Below are 18,386 nucleotides of genomic sequence, written 5' to 3'. Positions count from 1 at the left end.
ATTACTTTACCAAGATGTGAGTCCTAAAGACAACCTTATGATCCACAATTAATTTCCTCCTTTATCCTTTATCATGGAAACAATAATAGGATATTTTTTACCCAATGGATCAGCTACAGGTAGTAGATATGCCTTGCACACAAACTGCTGAGAGTTGTGCATTCAGGGTGTACTACACACAGCTGGAGCAAACATCAAAGTTGTCACTGTAAATACAGTGCAAGCTATCCAGTACAAATTGCAGAGGTCAATAAAGCTAAGATGATCCCAGGGAGGCAAGAAGCTGGAAAGCTTTATTGGACTTACAAGTTCATGGGGTTTAAAGGGTTTAGGGTCTACATATTCAACAGGGGGGTTGCATATTCATTCTATTAAAATCGAGGGGGTTCACAAGGATAACATCAGGGAAAAACCCAGATTAACAAATTTTTGGGGTCTTAACAATTACTTCATGGGGAAAAAAACCATCTTATCTTAGGGCATTTTACAGAGGGGAACAGGTAACACAAGGGGAGAGATAAAACACAAAAGGTTTTCTGCACAGGTTTGTTGAGATAAGGGTATGGTTTCTCCAGGCTTGGGCAGGACATTCCAAACCCGTGACATCAATGGATCTTTGCCTGGACTCTGGATGGAGGTTTTTTCCCAGTCTCTGTCAGCCCAAGGCTTTTGTTTAAACCTAAAATTTTGCTTTTTCTCATATCCAAAATTTGGAATCCAACACAAATCACAGCACAGAGCTCCCAGATATGCATCCTTCCCAAGTTTATAGGGCCCCAATATATTTCCAGATTCTTCAAAGTCTTAAATCTTGTTTTAATGTATGTATATATGTATATGTACCTGGCAGTAACTTTTTAAAAATACAGTCGTTGAATTTTGGAGAGTATGCCATTATAGAGCCTGTTTGTTTATGCCATCAAAGCTGTCTGGACTTCCCAGCAGTGCAAGTCTGGTACATCACTGTGTCTGTGCAAAGCCCATTTCAAAGCCCATCTGAACACACTTGTGTTCCTCTCCCTCTCTGGAAACTACAATGAGCTTCTAAGTACAAAGTGATTATCCCTCTCAAAGCAGTAGATAGAAAGAAAGCTTGGGACAGCTGCTTTGAGAAGTGTCACTTCACCCTTAATCCAACCAGAATGCTGAGTTTGGAGTTGAGGGTCAGCAGTTTTTCATCCATGTTATCAGGTAGAATTGGTGAAGAGATGACAAAGAAACATGCAGTTAGAGGAGGAACTGGAGGGTAGGAGGGGAAAGGGAGGAAAATAGAAGAAAGGAAATGGAGAAGGAAAAAATAAGAATGCAGAGACGTGGTATCTCTGAAGATGATATTTTTCTGATGTCACGAAAGCGAGCTATTAAAATCCATTTTTTGATTTGTGTAAAAGCCATGCTTTCCCTTAGACTTCACATTTTATGGAATGTTCGGCTGCAGACAAAAAAGTGAAATACAAACCTGCTTTTTTCACCCCAGCCAGCACACTAAAAACATGAAAATGGCCCTCTGTGAAGTGAAAGTGCCATCCACACCACTCTGCCTGTTCCAGGAACGTGCTCTTAGTTTCCTTCAGGTATTTCTGAGAGCATTGGAAGGCACCCATTCTCCATCCCATCCTCTGCTGTGACGAGGGAGCCGTGCAGAGGATGGGATCTGGCATTGTGCCACACTGCTGCCTTTTGCTTTTAGCTGTGCCATTCACAGCCTTTTTCATTCCTACTTTGTGTGTGCCTCTGCCTTCCACAGTGTGGAGACGCGGGGAGGGAACATCCAGTCCTTTGCAACTGGACTTTTCAATCACTTGCAAGCTACTAATAAGCAGAAGGTATAATGCAGACATCAAGCTGTCTTGACTGACTGGTGAAGAATCAAAGCCATGTAGGTACAATCCTGTAATTGGCAAGACTGAACATAATAACTGTTCTCAGTACTTTTAATTTAATTGGAATTTCCTTGCCTGCTGCAGTAAATGAGGAGTGACAAAGCACAGAAATAAAATAAAAGGTTATAAATCTATTTTCACACTAGCCTAAGTGGTGTTGGTGATAATATTTTTCTGACTGGAACTGTTATAAAAGCTTCAAAGTTCAGCTCCAGGATTTGTTTTGAATATTTACTGAAAGGCCAGGGCTTTTTTTTTACAGTGCTGTGGCAAATGCTCCTCTGTTTAAAAAGCTGCCGGTCCTCAACCTTTCCTCAGGAATGCTGCTTGTGAAGGCTGCTCCTGCAAGCCTTGGCAGCCCCACTCCTGCTCCCACAGCAGATCAAGGAGGACCGTTTGAGATCCTCGCCCCAAAGCCCCACCAAAATCGGGTTGCTGAAAGCACTGACAAGCTGTTTGTCTGCGTGTGGTCCAATTGCCTGTTTGGTTAAAAAGGCACAACTACAAAATGCAAAGGAACAAAAGCCTTACAGCTCCTGCACACAGCATTTCAAAGCGGGATCTTAAAAGCTGCATTCTTGTAACTGTCACGAGTTGTTGGCTGCCCCTGACAATCTCATTGATTTAAAAGGGACACGAAGCTGATTAGTACCTTGCAAGATCAGGCATATTGCCTTTTAATTTTGTCATCCAGGAGTTGTTTTTTTTCTTCTGGAAACAGTAAATTAGATAGGCGTGATATGGACTTGTTCCATATGGGCAACTCAACTGCAGAAAGTCTATTTGCATATATTCAACAGAGTGTCTCTATCAGACTTTAAAGAGCTGTCCCACTGCCAGAGATGTGCCATGGTACTTGAGTTTCTGCTGCTGTTTTGGATGATCTTGACTTCTCTCTAAAATCTCCATTACACTTAATGTCTGACATAATTACAAAAAAAAAATTGTAATTCGTGTGACTGCCCACTACTGACAGATAAGTTTTTTACTGAACTAAAGATTTATGAAAAGCAAAAAATATTGCCATAACTTTGAAACATTTGCATCAGTAAAATCCCATAGAAACCTGATGTTTAGCAAACGGTGTTCTGAAAAGCATTCACATAGTTATCCATTTATTTTTAAGTTATTGTAAGTTTTAGCAGGGATTGTTATGAATTGCTAGTGGTTTTGCACTGCATTATATGCTGAATGCATTGTTAAGATGTACGTGTCCTCCCTTGAGCTGACAAGGCCAGAGAAACCTTTGGTATGAGGCTGATGAGTGTCCTCCCTATACAAACTGGCATTGTTGTGATTGTCACCTTTGCCACTTCAATTCATTCAAAGTTTCTCTGTCTTGCACAGAGTCACACACCGAGGAACGGACAGGCACCCACTTGTTTCAAACAAAGCTTTATAATGTACTGATGTGAGAGGTTATTTAAATGCCAAGAGTAAGAACTTCAGCCTTATGGCTTTAAATGACAGCATTTAATTATGAGGTATCCTGTGTGTAGCACTGTATCAGGCTTTTTTCCTTCCCATTTGCCGGATTGGTTCATGTATAACGTGGTTAGTTCCATGATTATGAATGCTGAGGTCACAAAAACCATACCAATATGGATAATGCAAAACTAGGTGGTTTAAAGAGAAACATTTGCAGTTTGGGGTATTAAATATGGAAACAAACTATTGCCCTGATGCAAATAATCGTAATTTAATCTCATACTTTAAAATTCCACGCTGGCACCAAACCATTCCAACACACAGGTTCCTTGCTGGCTGTCCCTGCAGAGCAGTGGTGGTTGTGCCAGGGAGGGCAAATGAACCTCCAGCCCCACAAATCCTTCCTGGCCCTGCAGGAGTTTGAATGGCTTCTCCACGGCAGCTTCTGGAGCTCAGGCTTAAAACACAGCTCGTTGGGAAACAGGAATATATGAAAGTGAGGTGGGACCTCAACCATCACCTTGAATCCCAGGAAGAGCCCTAGAATTGTGAGCAGAAGGAATGTTGGGATACTCTATTAAAAGTTTATATGCATTTAACTGTTGCCCTGTATCAATGAAACAAAGCCCTAAAACAAAACCAAAAACAAACATCAAACCACACAACTGTTAGTAAAGAATGTTCTACAAAGTTACAAAAAGTGCTGTCCAAACAGGCAGGTGGCCCCCACATATCCTTCAGGTATTTTTTTGCATTCCCTAGATATACCCATAGACATACACTTCATTTTTCCATTTTTCAATAATATGCTTATTTCATGAGCGTTATTGCTCCTTTTTGTTCTACTCCTTTTTGAAAACCACCAAGATCCTTGGTATCAAAAGCAGAGTGTGAAACTAGTTCCTACACACCAATGGTGCATTCCCAGCCACCCCATATCTGCTTTCTGTCTGTCTATTCCTAACACCCATCTGGGGCAGAGGCTTCCTATCAATCCAAGCAGCTCTTCTCCTCCACTGATCCATTAATCACTTCTCCTTTTTTCACCAATTCCTTCCCAAAATTAAGAGTCATACCAGTTCTTAACTTGGGTTGTCATCCTCTCTGGTTAATCCATTCCCCACACCACCTTTACTTTCCCTCAGTTCAGTTCTCAGGTTGTAACTTTAAACCTGCTCATGTATCACTTCTTCATTTTTCAGCTCTTTTCATCAGATATATGTTTCCCAGAGCTGTTCACTTTTTTCTCCTTTCCAGCACAGCACTTCACAGTCCATTACTTCATTCTTCAGAATTATTTGGTGTTGTTCCCAGTTTACTTTCTCCATTGAGTTATTTGATCTTTATCCTCAGCCAACCAAATAATGCAAAATAATCTGTATTCTGGCCAGGGAGTTAGTGCCCAGCTCCCTTAAATTGATCAATTCATGGATTCCCTTACTGGAATTAATTGGTTTTACTCTTGGACTGTGCCCCACCCAGTTAATGAACCTGTCTGCCTAATAGCAAACTATTTAGAAGCACAAAATACAGTTTAGGCAAATGTAATTTAAACATGGATTTAAAAAAAAAAAAAAAAGAAAAGACATGCCAAGCACTTTAAAGGGCACAGAGTTTAATTCTTAGATTAACGAGATAGAGTGATCTTTTGCAGCATCTTTTCAAAGCTGCAACTTAAAAGAAAAGTCTGTAGGTTTAGGGTTTTTTTCTTTTCCTAACTGAATCATAAAGCTGAGAAAATCTATTTAATCTAATCTCTGAAAAATGGGTTTCAGATGATTTGCATCATGCCAACTACCTTTTTTCTGATAGAATTAATATGGTTTTAAAACATGAGCAATGTAGTATTATATAGTAATAAAAGTGGTGGTATAAAAATATGATCAATTATGATTTATCCTTATAATCTGTAAGTATTATAATTGGCAGGGGGGGTTGCCATTATTAGCACATTTTTAGCTTCTGCTTTTTTTATTACCTGAAATTTTATCATGAAACTGCTTGTAGTGTGTGGTGCTATTATCAACAAAGCAGCAAGGTGTTAGTCTGTAAATACTTAATAAAAAATTCCATTTCTCATGGTATTTGCAGATGTAGATGAGTGCAGCAACGGAGGAACTGTTGCCTGTGGAGATCATGCAAAATGTGAAAACGTGGATGGAGGGTTTAGCTGCTCCTGTAAGGAAGGTTATCAACCATCTACAGGAAAATTGCAGTTTAAGCCAAATGATGGCACTTCCTGCCAAGGTACATGGTATTATAAAGGTTTATGTGTTATTATAGAGATACATCTTCTGAGAAACCCACCAGTGCCTATTTATCTTCAGTTAGATTAATCAGCAAGACATGAAAAAGAGGCGAGGCATCTTTTTTTTGCATCTACAATTCCTGAGAATAGAATAATTTTGTAAATGTATTTTTGCTAAACAGTGTAATGAAACTCATTTGAAATAACAGTTACCTCCTCACAGTCGTCAGATCTGTGTCCCTTTCTGTAAATTTGAGCTGTCTCTTAACTCCATCTGTCCAAGTCCCCTGGAAGGGGACAGTCCAATCCAGTGCTGTAACTTTGGCCAAAATAAAGTCCTTGTAACTGAAGTTTGAGAATGGGCTGCTGTGTCTTATGTGCATAAATTCAGGAATGCTGGTGGCTTGGGGAATGACCTAAACAAGAGCTTTTACAATTAGATTGTATTGAATATTGCATGGACTGTGATGTATAATTAATTTTTTTTTTATTTCTACAGAAAATCCAAAGGCCAAGTGTGAGTTATTCAAAGACTGTGTAACTGAACATATTAATAGAACTTTAGCCAGAGTAAGTAGCATTGGTTTACAGATTAATTTCCAAATCTTTTAATTGTTTCTGTTTGAAACTGCTATTTCAAATACAATTGTTCTTAAACAGCTTTTAACAAGGACTTGGAGCATACAATTGAACTTAAGCATGTTTACAGAAGTCTTTTTAATAACTTCAAATTATTTGAACGGGGTTGTATGTTCAAATCATGATAATAACTTGCTGGGAATCTGCATGTTCTGTTTCCAGCAAAGTGAATCATGATGCATGAAAAATTCACAAGTGTGGTAATCACTCAGCTGTTTCTGTAATTTCTGAAGTTACACACTGCTGCATTTACTGATGTGCAATTATTTGCTTGTTCAGAAGGAAAGGCAGCAAGATAGCTTGCAAAAGTAATGTCAACAAGTGACTAAATAGAAAAGGGAGCCATAACATCTTGGTGTGCTGGTTTATTTACTCCTCAAAGCATACTGTGTAAAGTGAGACAGAACTTGTAGAAACAGAGACTTCAGGCTCATTTTTTTTCACAGAAACAGAGATTCCTGATGCAAATTAAAAAATATATTAATTAATGCACTACTCATTAGTCTACAGCTACACTAGTGTATATTTTTAAAGGATAAATGAAGCACAAGCATAAATAATTTAAAACCAATTGTATATGTTTGAATTTGATATTAAGCAGCTTGCTGAAGTTACTGGGTTCAGAAAGATATTAATTTAAAGGCTTTTATTAACCTAGTGTTATATATACATTGTGTTAACATGTCTTCTATGTTTGCCTGCGATGTAGTACTTATATCAAATATAATATATGCTTATCACACTTAGGTGCAAAGGCATGGTAAATGCCACAGTAGGATCTTAGAGTGAGATTTTTTTTTAAGTGTATCACTAAACTAAATAAGTCAAAACACTTTAATTTCATGTAAATAACTGTCAGATTTTTAGCCTGGTTTTTAACCTGTGTTCTAGTTCTATTCAGTTGCAGTTAAAGACAAAGCAAGGTCTCTAAAAGCTGCTCAGCAGCAGAGATTATGGATCATACAAAATCAGATGTTGGGGGTTTTTTTATTAGATTTCAGTATTCTGAAGTAAGAATTTTCTTATTCAGCCATGAGACTGAAACCTGCAATCTTAATCTTCATCTCACCCTCTCTTGCCTATACTTTTAAACTACTTGTTTGATGTAAGTGCATTTAGCATTTCATAAACTGAATCAGTGAAGGTGAAATAGGCAGTACAGTCCACTCAACTACCTCTTTATAATTTGCACTTGAAAAAAAAAAAGCACTAAAAATATACAAATACTGCACATCTGCTCCCACCTCTTCAGTTAAAATTTAATAAAAAAGTCAACAGAATGATCGTATCGCTGATATTTAGTTATTTTTGCAGAACATTTACTAATTCACTTTGGGACATCAGGATAAATAAAAGTGAGCTGCAGTGGGGAAAAAGAAGTGTAATGACAGCACATGGCTTGTTAGGGTTATACTAGATATGTGTAACACCAGTACTTTATAGGTCAACCTGCTGATTCGAGTAGTGGGGGGTTTTATGCACAAGTGCCTTAAAAACCAGCGTGATAATTCACAGAAATCAGTCGTTTGCACCGGGTCTATTTTCAACCGCAGAAATACGACTTTACTTGCTTCGTTAATATGTGAGCTCTGGCATTTTGCAGATCAGTCACTTAAAAACACCTCTGGAGATGCTGCAGGAAATTAATAAAAGCACTTTGGGCCCACTTTCCCCCGTGGATGTGGTTTCCTACGTGGAAGCACTGTCCTACCCCCCGTGGGAGGTCACCCGCGACTCCGGCAGCGAAGCTCTTCCTAACACCACCATCAACGTGAGTGGCTGGAGCCTTGGGTCTGGGGCTTTGTCCTTGCTCCACAGGTAGTGCCTGACTCTTCTCAAACACACACTTTTATTTACAGGTTTTGGTCAACACTGTGAACAATTTTTTACAAAAAGACAAACTTACAGTCTGGGAAGCCCTTCCTGCGGACAACCAAAGGAGGAGCCTGACCAAGCTGCTGCACACTGCAGAGCAAGCAACGCTCCTCGTGTCACAGAGCTTCAAAAAGACAACACAGCTAGATGCTAATGCAAGTGACATAGGTAAGATAAAGAAAATTAATCCCAGGTATACTTTAGATGTGGGTTACGCCGAGGAGTTTCTCAGCACAATTATGAAGATTAGAGATGGTGTCGTGTGAAAGACACGGGTGTTAATTTGTATGATTTTCATAACTAACACCTGACTTTCAGTGTAGGTATCACAGTTTTTGAAGGCTGAACATTTGAGTCCACAGCCCAGAAAAAAAATGGAAGTCTGTGGGAAGTTGTTTTCAGATTCTCTTTCAGTCTCTCATTATGGCCACACTCACAGTGAATCTGGATCCTTTTCCTAAGCACAGAATTAACCTATGCATAAAAAACACCAATGAAATGAAAATTGGACTTGTTCTATAAAGATTTTTTTACTCTTTTTAGTTCAGTGAAGGTATTATAAGTGAACTTTGAATAAGGACTTTACCTAGTGAGTTCAACCTTGAGTGGCTTTCTGTCAACAGAAATTTCTCATTTTAAGAGGAATTCCACAGGAGGAGAACTGCTTGGTCTCAGCTGCACCATTTTGCTCTCCTACCTTCTACCTGTGAGCTGGTGTCTTCCCACCAGTGCCTGCTGGCTTTCCTGTGGCAATAATGGTTTAACATTCCTTCTCTGGGAGCAGAGTAAGGCTAACACCAGCCACTGTTCAAAATCCTAATAAAGCATTGCTGATTCCTTTGTCAATGGCCACTCTTTCATCTTTATTTTTCTGAATGTCCCCAAACTGCATGTGATCTGATTTCTTACTTCAGATTTAGCACAGTCCTTCAGTGCCTCTTACTGGCTTGCTGTTTTATAAAATGAGTTCATGAGAAAGATTCCTCCTGTGGCCCCGAGACAGGTCAAACCACCTGTTCTTCCCTCACCCCTCTGAAAATAAATTACACAGAGTGATGAAAAAATAGGGGGAATGGGATTTTTTCTGTGGAACAGGCTCTGTGGAATCAGACTTAAGTCTGATTCTGTGCCAGGTGCTGCCTGTGAAGGTCCCCTGCTCCTCACCCCACCTCCCTTGCTTGGAAGCTGAGGCTGGGAAGGTCGGGAGGAGAGGATTCAGGTGCAGGTTCTGGTGGCACTGTGGGTATCAGTCACCAATGTGATAGAAAGAGTTGATAAAGAGAAAGGGGAGGAATTTCCATATTAAAAGGTTAATGATTTTTTCAGTTTATTTTTGTTCTAAAATGGTAAACTGTGTGTGAGCTCATTTCCAAATTGGACCCAAACACTAACATTTTTTGTTGTTGTCTTTCACCATGAATAAATTTTCCACAGGTCTCATGTGCCACACTATTTTGGGACAAGACCTACAACGTTATGTCTGTCTCTCTCTCTCCACTGCTTTTTATGGTGCAAGCCCCTGAACTATGAGCTTTTCAAAACTCCAGCCAAATAAAACTATTTCTTATGCCCTGACAAACATTTTCTGACAGCTGGTCTATTGAATAGCTCATATTATTTTTGTGTGCTGTGCTATAAGCAATGCAGATGGTCTAGCTTAGTGATATTCCTCCATCAGTCAAGTTTTGGATTTGTTTGTTGTTGGGTTTTTTTGTTTTGTTTTAAAAAAGGAAAAGGCCTGATTGACTTTTTTTTTTTGTTCCCATCCCGGGTGATTGAAACTCAGCACTGTAATGAAGCAAGTAAAGAGCTCAATGGCCTCTAATGTAGTTTTTGTCCTGAGGGGTGATGCTTGTTTGTTTGCTTTCTGACAAGACACATCATTAGTTCATGGTGCAATGTGCATTTGGTAGCGTGGATAGATAACTATAAAATATATACTCTTCAAAAATTGGCTTTTATCAAATGTTAGTATTCAGTGGAGAATTTTATGCTTTGCTTTTTATAATTGTGATTTGTGGCTGCTTTCAGAAATGCATTTTTAATAAAGCAATAGCTCTTCCAAAAGTAACCTACATTGTTTTTTTCCAGTACCTAATTTAAGGCAAGGTAAATAAGAGACCATATTTTTCATGGAAAGAGTAAAAAGTATGAGAGCAAAATGTATGCATGAAAATAAAAAAAACACAGACGTTTAAACAAACATGTTATACTAATAGCATTTTTCTTGAGATATTTTGCACAATGATATATTCTTCAAATTCAGAGTAATTATGCAATCCAATAACACATTTATTAACCCAACTGTAAATTATGGTAGACCATAATGGAGCTGTGATTTGTACTGCATTTTTCTTCTTTTACAGCACTCAAGGTTTTTGCTTTTGATTCACACCACATGAAACACATTCACCCTCACGTTTACACAGGGGGAGATTACATAAAGATCTCGCCAAAGAAGAGAAAGGAACCTCATCCTAATGGTAAGAAACAAAGGTTAGAGAGCAGGGGGGTTAATAAACACCTTGGATAGACTTGTACCCTCTAGCAATAAACGTGCAGTTTACCAAGACTGAGGTTCAGCACTGCTTAACCACAGGGGAGACAAGGTGTTTTTATCACAATTTCTCCTGCCCCTTTATTGTCTCAAGACTCTGATATTTCCAACATTTCCAGTGGCACAGTGAGTATCCAGTGAGTTTTCACACTGGTACCTGAGCTTTATCCTTCACTCAGCCATAGATCTGCTCTATGACTTTGGAGTGGCCCCTTCAACCCTCTCTGCTACTTCTCCTCCAAAAATTGGTGCATCTTTTCCATTTAGAGAGTAGCTCACTGGGGCAAAAACATGCAATCTTCAGCACCAAAACCAGCAGGACCCAGGTTTGACTTGGACCTCAGAGTGCTACAGAAAGGGCTTACAACCACTGTCAGCACTAAAGATAAATAAATGTGTTTGAACAGCTCTGGAATTAAACCACCTAACAATAAACACAGAAAGGATTTTTTAAATCTTCACCTTCTATCTAATCTCTATCTCACTACCTATCAGTATCTAAAATTGTGGTTTACTTTGATACCAGGGAGAAAGTCACTACATTTTTTAAGATCAGCAGTGCATCCTAAAATACCTTTCTCCTTAGTTGTCTTCCATACTGGGTTCATTGTAATGGGAGTCAAAGCAAGCCAGGTACTTCAGAAAGGTCCAGTATTTACCTCAGATCTGAGACATTTTAGTTTGTAAGCCCTGACACCATATGTGTAACCAGTTGCTGAACAGCAGCAAGCATATATTATTCTAGGAAAAATATATATGCATATCTCCAATCAGTATTTCCAGTGCAAACACAGTTTTATTTCTAATGGCAGTTACATTGTTTTAAATAAAGCTATATTTCATTGTCCCTAAAACATTTTTATAAGTATTCCACATTCCATCTGCTTTGCATGTTTTATGCCACAGCAGCAATAATGTCTATTGTTTATTGTTTCCTTAATGTCTTCAATTTTGTTCCTCTATAAAAAAACCCACAAACTACTGAGCATGGTGTGTTTGATTGATTGATAGGCACGGTCGCAGTTGTCTTTCTGCGGTACAGCAACATTGGTTCCTTGCTTTCTTCACCTCAAAACCACTCCTCAAAAGATCCTTCAGAGCAGAGACAGACAGTGAGCTCATCAGTCATAGCTGTTGCAATTAGCTCAAACCCACCCACGCTCTATGAGCTGGAGAAAATAACATTTACCTTAAAGTATGCCAAGGTAAGGGTTGGTTTGTTTGTTTTATTTTTATTGTCAGCTTCCAATAAAACAAAGCATTAGCTAATCATTTTATGTGATGTAACCACACCTGCAGCGTGTGATAAACTGAGACATGATTCTGTTGTTTGCTGGTGTGAGGTTGCCATTTATTACTCTAATAACATTAATCTCAAATGTGACGTGCTAAGCACAATATATACTAAATATGATACAGAGGAAAATTGCTCTGAGACTAAAACAAGGGCAACAATATCATCTTTGTGGGGCTGTAGTACGGATAAAATGTAGATGCCTGAGTCAGAGAACATTAGAGGATCTTGACTGTTCTGTATTTAGGTGGGGTTTTTCCTGAAAGTTTATCAGACATTTAAGCATGTATACCAAAAAAAGGGAAGAAATGCTTCAAAGTTAACACAAAAAGTTAACCTGCAGTTAATAGCAGAACCCATGGTTTTGAAACTTTGTTATTTCTGAACACATTTATTTAGAACTGAGAGGTTTACTTCCAGCAAATAAAGATTTTTGCTGGTTTCACTAATATGTGAAGAATCACTTTACATGGCACAAGGAATTATCAGAAACTTAACAAGAAAACAACTCTGTAGGGAGGTGAGCAGAGAGACAAGGTTCTGACCTTGGTTACACAGCTTTTAAATTTGTTACTTGCCTTCTGAGTTAGAAATCACCCGTATATAAATTTACATATATTTGTAAAGCCCATAGTACAGTTGGGACCTTATCTTTGACTGGATTTAGTGAGCACTAACTGTACTAAATAATACAAATGGTCTTGCTCATCACTGTTGTATGGCAGGTGACACAACAGGTGTGGGATGAGCCTGGCTTTATCCCAGATTACTCTGTAAAATGAACAGAATAGGTCTCAGTTTTTGGACTGCTCATTTGGAATGGACCACGAGTAGGACAAGCAATGTGACTGTAACCTTGCAGTCTAGTCCATGTTCAGCAGGTGCAAGTGTATATTTAACAATGTTTTCTGTAGGTAAAAATTTGGTCATCTTTGCCAGTGCCAGAAGAGTTCAGTAATCTGATTAGACTGTGTGTTTGGTGGGGGTTTAGCTGCGTGGATAAAATGTTTCCATCCCCGGCCATGTTTTAATTGCTTGGAACAGGCCTTGCAGAACGGGCCTTTTGTTTCCCAACCTTCCAATGGCAACAAACAATTTTTAATGAATTGCTCTGGCTAGCATAAGAAAGGTCTCTTGATGGGAAATATCCCGCCTTTTGCCATCAGTAAAACATCTTGTTTCTGTTCCAGACTGCAGATAAAGACATTAAATGTGCATTTTGGAACTACTCAGCGGACACAATGAATGGCAACTGGGCTACAGAAGGCTGTGAGCTGACACATTCCAACTCCACTCATATCTCATGCAAATGTAATCATCTGACTCATTTTGCTGTTTTGATGTCCTCAGGTGGCTCTGTTGTAAGTGCTATTTTAATTTAGTGTTTTACCTGATACTTTTCCCTGTTTTCATCCCTTATGTTTTTGTTTTGGTGCAACCCACGTAGTTTCCCCCTTTAGGTTGTCTCTTGGTTTTATTCAGCAAACACGCAATTTATTGTGCACAGAGCAAACAAAATTCCTCCCATATGTGTTTGAATTTCCTTATGTCCTTTCTGCAGTATTACAGAGCAGTGATGCAGCAAAGTATCTTGTTCCAAATACACAGTCTGTTGTGCTTATTTTTGGAGCATTGCTTTTCATTTTAAATCCCACTTTAAGACTGCTGTGGGATTTATCTGCCATTCATTGGTGGTCAGCAACCATATGGCCTTGAATTTCTCTCTCACAAAACTTTTGCTACCCATTTGCCTAACTTTGGCATCTAAAAACCTGCTTTAAAGTCTCTCCTGAGAGTTTGCAGCAGCATAATCAATTTGAAGTTTATGACTATTAAACGTGAAACTCACAACCAGCACAAAATCAGGAGAATGACCACTCAATTTATGTCCTTCTTATATTAAGAAGCCCCACAGATTTCCAGGATCTCAGTGGGGATCTGCAGGAGCTTAGGTCCTGCCTCAGGAGGTAGCTTTTTAACAGAACTGACAGCAAGCAGAATATTAGCATGAATATACTCTATTGAGGCAGTTCTCTCACACTGTGAATCTCATGCTGATAGAGGCTGTTTCCTGCTTGCTAAATAGCATCCTAAGTCTCCAGTTCAAATTTAAAACCTTTGCAGGTACTTATATAGTTATTTTGAAAAGAAAGGCTGGGAGGTGAATAATCTCTGATCTTTTATTTAAGAAAAAAATACTTAGAGACATTTTATGGCCAGCTGAATGCTCTCCTTTTGCTGATGTACAGTCACGTATTTCAGATGTTCTTTGTGACAATAGCAAGAGGCAAAAGAAACTGTATTCTTACACAGAAAATACTCACATCCCCTATTAAAATACCCTGTGTTTCTTTGGAGAATGTTCACGTTGTGTATGTGGAATAGCATTTGCTTGAAGTGATTGTTATTTCAGAGTCTTGTTTTGATCATGTTGCAAATTCAGTGAGACAGTTATTCAGTTTTGCTTATCTAAGTCACTGCTGTGATAAGTCCTTTTATATTAGAAAATGTTCATGTCATATTAATATATGTCCCACTGCCAGTGTATTTGTCATTCACTAAAATGATCTGATTTTGAAAATCTTATTAGGAGATACTGATGTTAATAAAAAGTTTTGTTAAGAAATATCAGAAAATGCAAGAGCAGAATATATACAGTTTATTACTAATTTCCCCTAGAATTATATCTGTCTCACCAAACCCCAGTACTTTTTGGATTATCCAAAGTGTTCATTTCCAGCGAAACTCTACAAACAATTTTGATTAATATTTTGTAGAAAAGAATAAAAGAGCTGTATTATAGAATGAGGTCTTTTCTTGAGAAGGTATAAAGCTGTTCTTTTAAATACTATATTATAATTTTCCCCCAGGGTGTTACAAATTATAACATTCTTACAAGAATCACTCAGCTAGGAATAATTATTTCGTTGATTTGCCTCTCCATGTGCATTTTTACATTCTGGTTCTTCAGTGAAATTCAAAGCACTAGAACGACAATCCACAAAAACCTCTGCTGCAGCCTTTTCCTGGCGGAACTTATTTTTCTGATTGGAATTAATATGAACAATAACAAGGTGGGTAGTTTCCACTCGTGTCTTGATTTTGTATTGCACAGGAAATATACAGTATAAGATATGATCTTCTGTCTACTCCCCATATTTCCTACCTACAGCAGTGACCCCAACTTCCCAGCACAGTAACAGGAAATAAAAAATGGTCCTTTAAAGCAGCAGGGCCTTCGTCTGAGCTTTTCAGAAAGCCGAGCTGTTGATTTTTGCATCGCAGATTGGTCTTAGGAAATAAAGTTGTGCATAAATTATCAAAATACCCCTACTATAAGTGGCTGAATCGGATTTAAAAGTACTTGAAAAAAATATGAGCTGCTGTCCCTGAGGTAGCATTCCAGTACTGATTGATCGAAAAATATCATTTTACAAATGCTCTTTTATAACAAAAGTTATTTCAGAAATAACTCCTTGCGATGCAATTACAAGGTGATAACAATGTGACTGTTATCAAAATCTTAAAAATGGGCTTTGTATAGATCAGCATGTAGACTACTCAGCCATAACTATAGGATAAACCTTGTCAAATCATTTATACAGTTTTTCTGGGGAGACATATACCAGTTTTAGAAGTTGAATGTAGTCACTTTATTTTCCAGGTTGCTACAGACAACACTAATGACCGAGTGTGCTCATGGGTGTAGGCCCAGATCTTGTCAACCATTACAAATGGTCTGCTAAGTCACCACTTCAGAGTCACTCAGTTGCTGTGTGTGTACTATTATAATATCTTGACAAAGGCATATTAATAGAATTATGACTCTCGTGTCTCTGGTTGAATTTCCAGCTCTTCTGTTCAATTACTGCTGGATTGCTCCATTATTTCCTCCTAGCTGCTTTTGCGTGGATGTGCATTGAAGGCATTCACCTCTACCTTATAGTGGTGGGAGTCATCTACAACAAGGGCTTTCTGCACAAGAATTTCTATGTCTTTGGCTATGTCAGCCCAGCCGTGGTGGTCGGAATTTCAGCTGCACTGGGATACAAGTACTACGGCACCACGGAAGTGTGAGTCGCTGTTTCTGTGTCCAAGTCATCCTGCTTGGCCCCAGATAACCAAAATAGCACGTTTCAAGGCATTTTCTGCTGTTTAATTTTTCAGATGTTGGCTCAGCACTAAGAATAACTTTATATGGAGTTTTATAGGACCGGCATGTCTAATAATTCTTGTAAGTATAATTTTAATTTTTTTATTGTAGTGCATAAAACCGATAATAAAAGGTGTTTAATAATCACCCACCCATTGCCAGCATAGCTGTGAGTGCTAATTATAGGGCAGAACTGACTAATTTAGTCCCTTTTATAGTGCCTCTAAATTATTTATACGCTGTACATCTAAATACTTTACTAGTCTGAAAAATGGATGTTTGACAAAAAAAGCTCAGTGTAATATCAGAGGGGTTTTTTTCTTGCTCACTTTCTTTCTTTTATCCCAATGGCTTGAGAAATTCTCTGAAGCATTTCTGGTTTTTACGGAGAAGCATCTTTGTATGTTGCTGGCATCTCAGCATGGCTCAGCAGGAGGTCTGCACAGGCACTATCCTAGCAGACAGATAATCTGGTTTTTCAAATGTTGTGTGACTTAATCTCTTATCAGTGATCGGTCATCTTTGTAAGATTAGACTGTCATCTCTGTGGTTTTATCATTGGCATGTACCCTGTCATCATCAAAGCCATTTTGAACTAAATTGCGACGTCAGAGAAAAGAACCCACTATTTCACATGGGCAGACAAGTCAAGTATTGATAGCCCTATTTCAGCTGTGAAGAGGGCCTTTTTAATTCTTATTGGAAGTGGTTTCAAACCTGCGAATTTGGCAGGTATTATATGTTCAATTCTGAATCGAGACATTTTTGGGGCCTTGGGAGCATTTTTAAGTGCTGTAAAGTTTAAGGAACCATTCCAGCTGTAATGGGGCATTATTGTGTATGACTTTGTTGACAGTGATCTGGCAATAGCTGGAGATAACAGAAGGAGAAGGTACAATGGTGAGGCTTCATGACATCTGTGGTCAAGTCAGTTATAACCCTTTGTTGCTTTTTAAGCTATTTGGTGAGAATGTGAGGATTTGTAAAAAAGAGAAGTGGCAATGCCTAACACGTACAGCTTTGTAGTAAAACAGTTTTCTTTCAAGGCATTAGACATTTCAAAGCTTGATAAAGTATCAGGTATAATTCTGGTAGAATTCCCCCCCAGATTCCTACTGCAGACTGGGGACAGCTGGGAACAGCCTACCAGGTGCAAGTGCAAGGTGATGCCTCCCCATCTCACCCTCCTGGTGAGCACAGCAAATTTGGAGAGGGGTGAAGCACTGTGACCTCCCTTGGCTCAGTGCTTCTGGGTTCAGATAGCCCTGGTGGCCAGCAGGTTACCACAGTAAAACAAAATCATGGGGAGGCATCATCCTTTATCAGGAAGTTCTTAGGATTCTTAGATTTAAGTTTACGGTTTCCTATTTCCTCCCTGGACCTTATCTCTTCATTCCACGGAGGCAGCAGGGCAGGGATTTTTCTGTTGTTTCTCTCATTCCTGTTCCTCATCTACCTTCAAGTGAAGATTTATGCACTGTGATGTATCCCTGCACGGTTAGCACAAGAAAACTGCATTATCAGAGCACATAGAATGCCCCAAGTGTGTGCATCTGTAACCCTGTTTACAGCTCCAGCTGAGCTGTGCCCAGTGGGGATCTCAGGGACACAGCGCAGAGGCAGAGCAGCTCTGCAGTGGCTTTGCTCTAAGTCTGGCTGGCTGCAGAAGCAAATCCTGCAAGCTGGGCTCTGAGGCCTGTAGCTGTTCTTTGAGCACTCCAGATCTTCCAGCAATCCCTGAAAATTAAAAGGAAAAGGGGAGGTGATAGGAGCTGATACAGGCCTGTGTGCCAGTGCACCCTATGGATGAGGAGAGCAGCCAGGCAGTTTCTTCTTTTTCCCTCACTCCTTTGCCTGAGCAAAGCCACACAGAAGAGCTGTAGCTGGACAGCAAAGAATCCTGTGGTTGTTCAGCTACTTTTTGCATGTTATAGAAATATTTTGTGCAAACTTGTTTTCCCAGTATTCTCATACCTTTATTATTGTCTCTTCCTAATCACGCACCACTAGACCCGGGGGGAAAGGCAACCTGCTTTCAGCAAGCTGCTTCAGCTGCTCTGGGGGGGGGTTGAGGGTTTGGACAGCTTGTTTTGATGGAGTGATAGCAAACTGAAGCCTGAAACGCAAGAGGAGTGTTTTCAAAGACTGCAGGGAGCTGGGTAATTTGCCCACGCTCTATCCAAGTAATCGTCTAGGTAAAATATGGAAAACCCTATGAAAATAGGCACTGATGCTGGAAGATGAAGTTGGTGTGAGATCTCTTCTCTGTGGAAGGCACATTGCTGTGGTGATTCTGTTTCCATTGTCCA

The 18,386-nt window shown here is 39.2% G+C and overlaps 1 protein-coding gene across 1 annotated transcript in view; it reads left to right on the top strand.

The window, feature by feature from the left end:
* ADGRL4 (adhesion G protein-coupled receptor L4) overlaps positions 1-18,386 on the top strand; it is a 76,716-nt gene that overhangs the window by 40,832 nt on the left and 17,498 nt on the right. Inside the window, exons 4-13 of the mRNA XM_064665578.1 lie at positions 5,403-5,558; positions 6,059-6,129; positions 7,802-7,969; positions 8,058-8,241; positions 10,440-10,556; positions 11,642-11,835; positions 13,115-13,285; positions 14,795-14,998; positions 15,777-15,997; positions 16,092-16,158. Of these exons, the coding sequence (XP_064521648.1) occupies positions 5,403-5,558; positions 6,059-6,129; positions 7,802-7,969; positions 8,058-8,241; positions 10,440-10,556; positions 11,642-11,835; positions 13,115-13,285; positions 14,795-14,998; positions 15,777-15,997; positions 16,092-16,158 (1,553 nt within the window). The remainder of the gene's footprint in view (positions 1-5,402; positions 5,559-6,058; positions 6,130-7,801; positions 7,970-8,057; positions 8,242-10,439; positions 10,557-11,641; positions 11,836-13,114; positions 13,286-14,794; positions 14,999-15,776; positions 15,998-16,091; positions 16,159-18,386) is intronic.

This window comes from Pseudopipra pipra, chromosome 9, assembly GCF_036250125.1.
Source record: "Pseudopipra pipra isolate bDixPip1 chromosome 9, bDixPip1.hap1, whole genome shotgun sequence".
NCBI lineage: Eukaryota > Metazoa > Chordata > Aves > Passeriformes > Pipridae > Pseudopipra > Pseudopipra pipra.
Note: the sequence above shows the minus strand (reverse complement) of the source record. Positions and strands in the feature narration are given on the sequence as shown.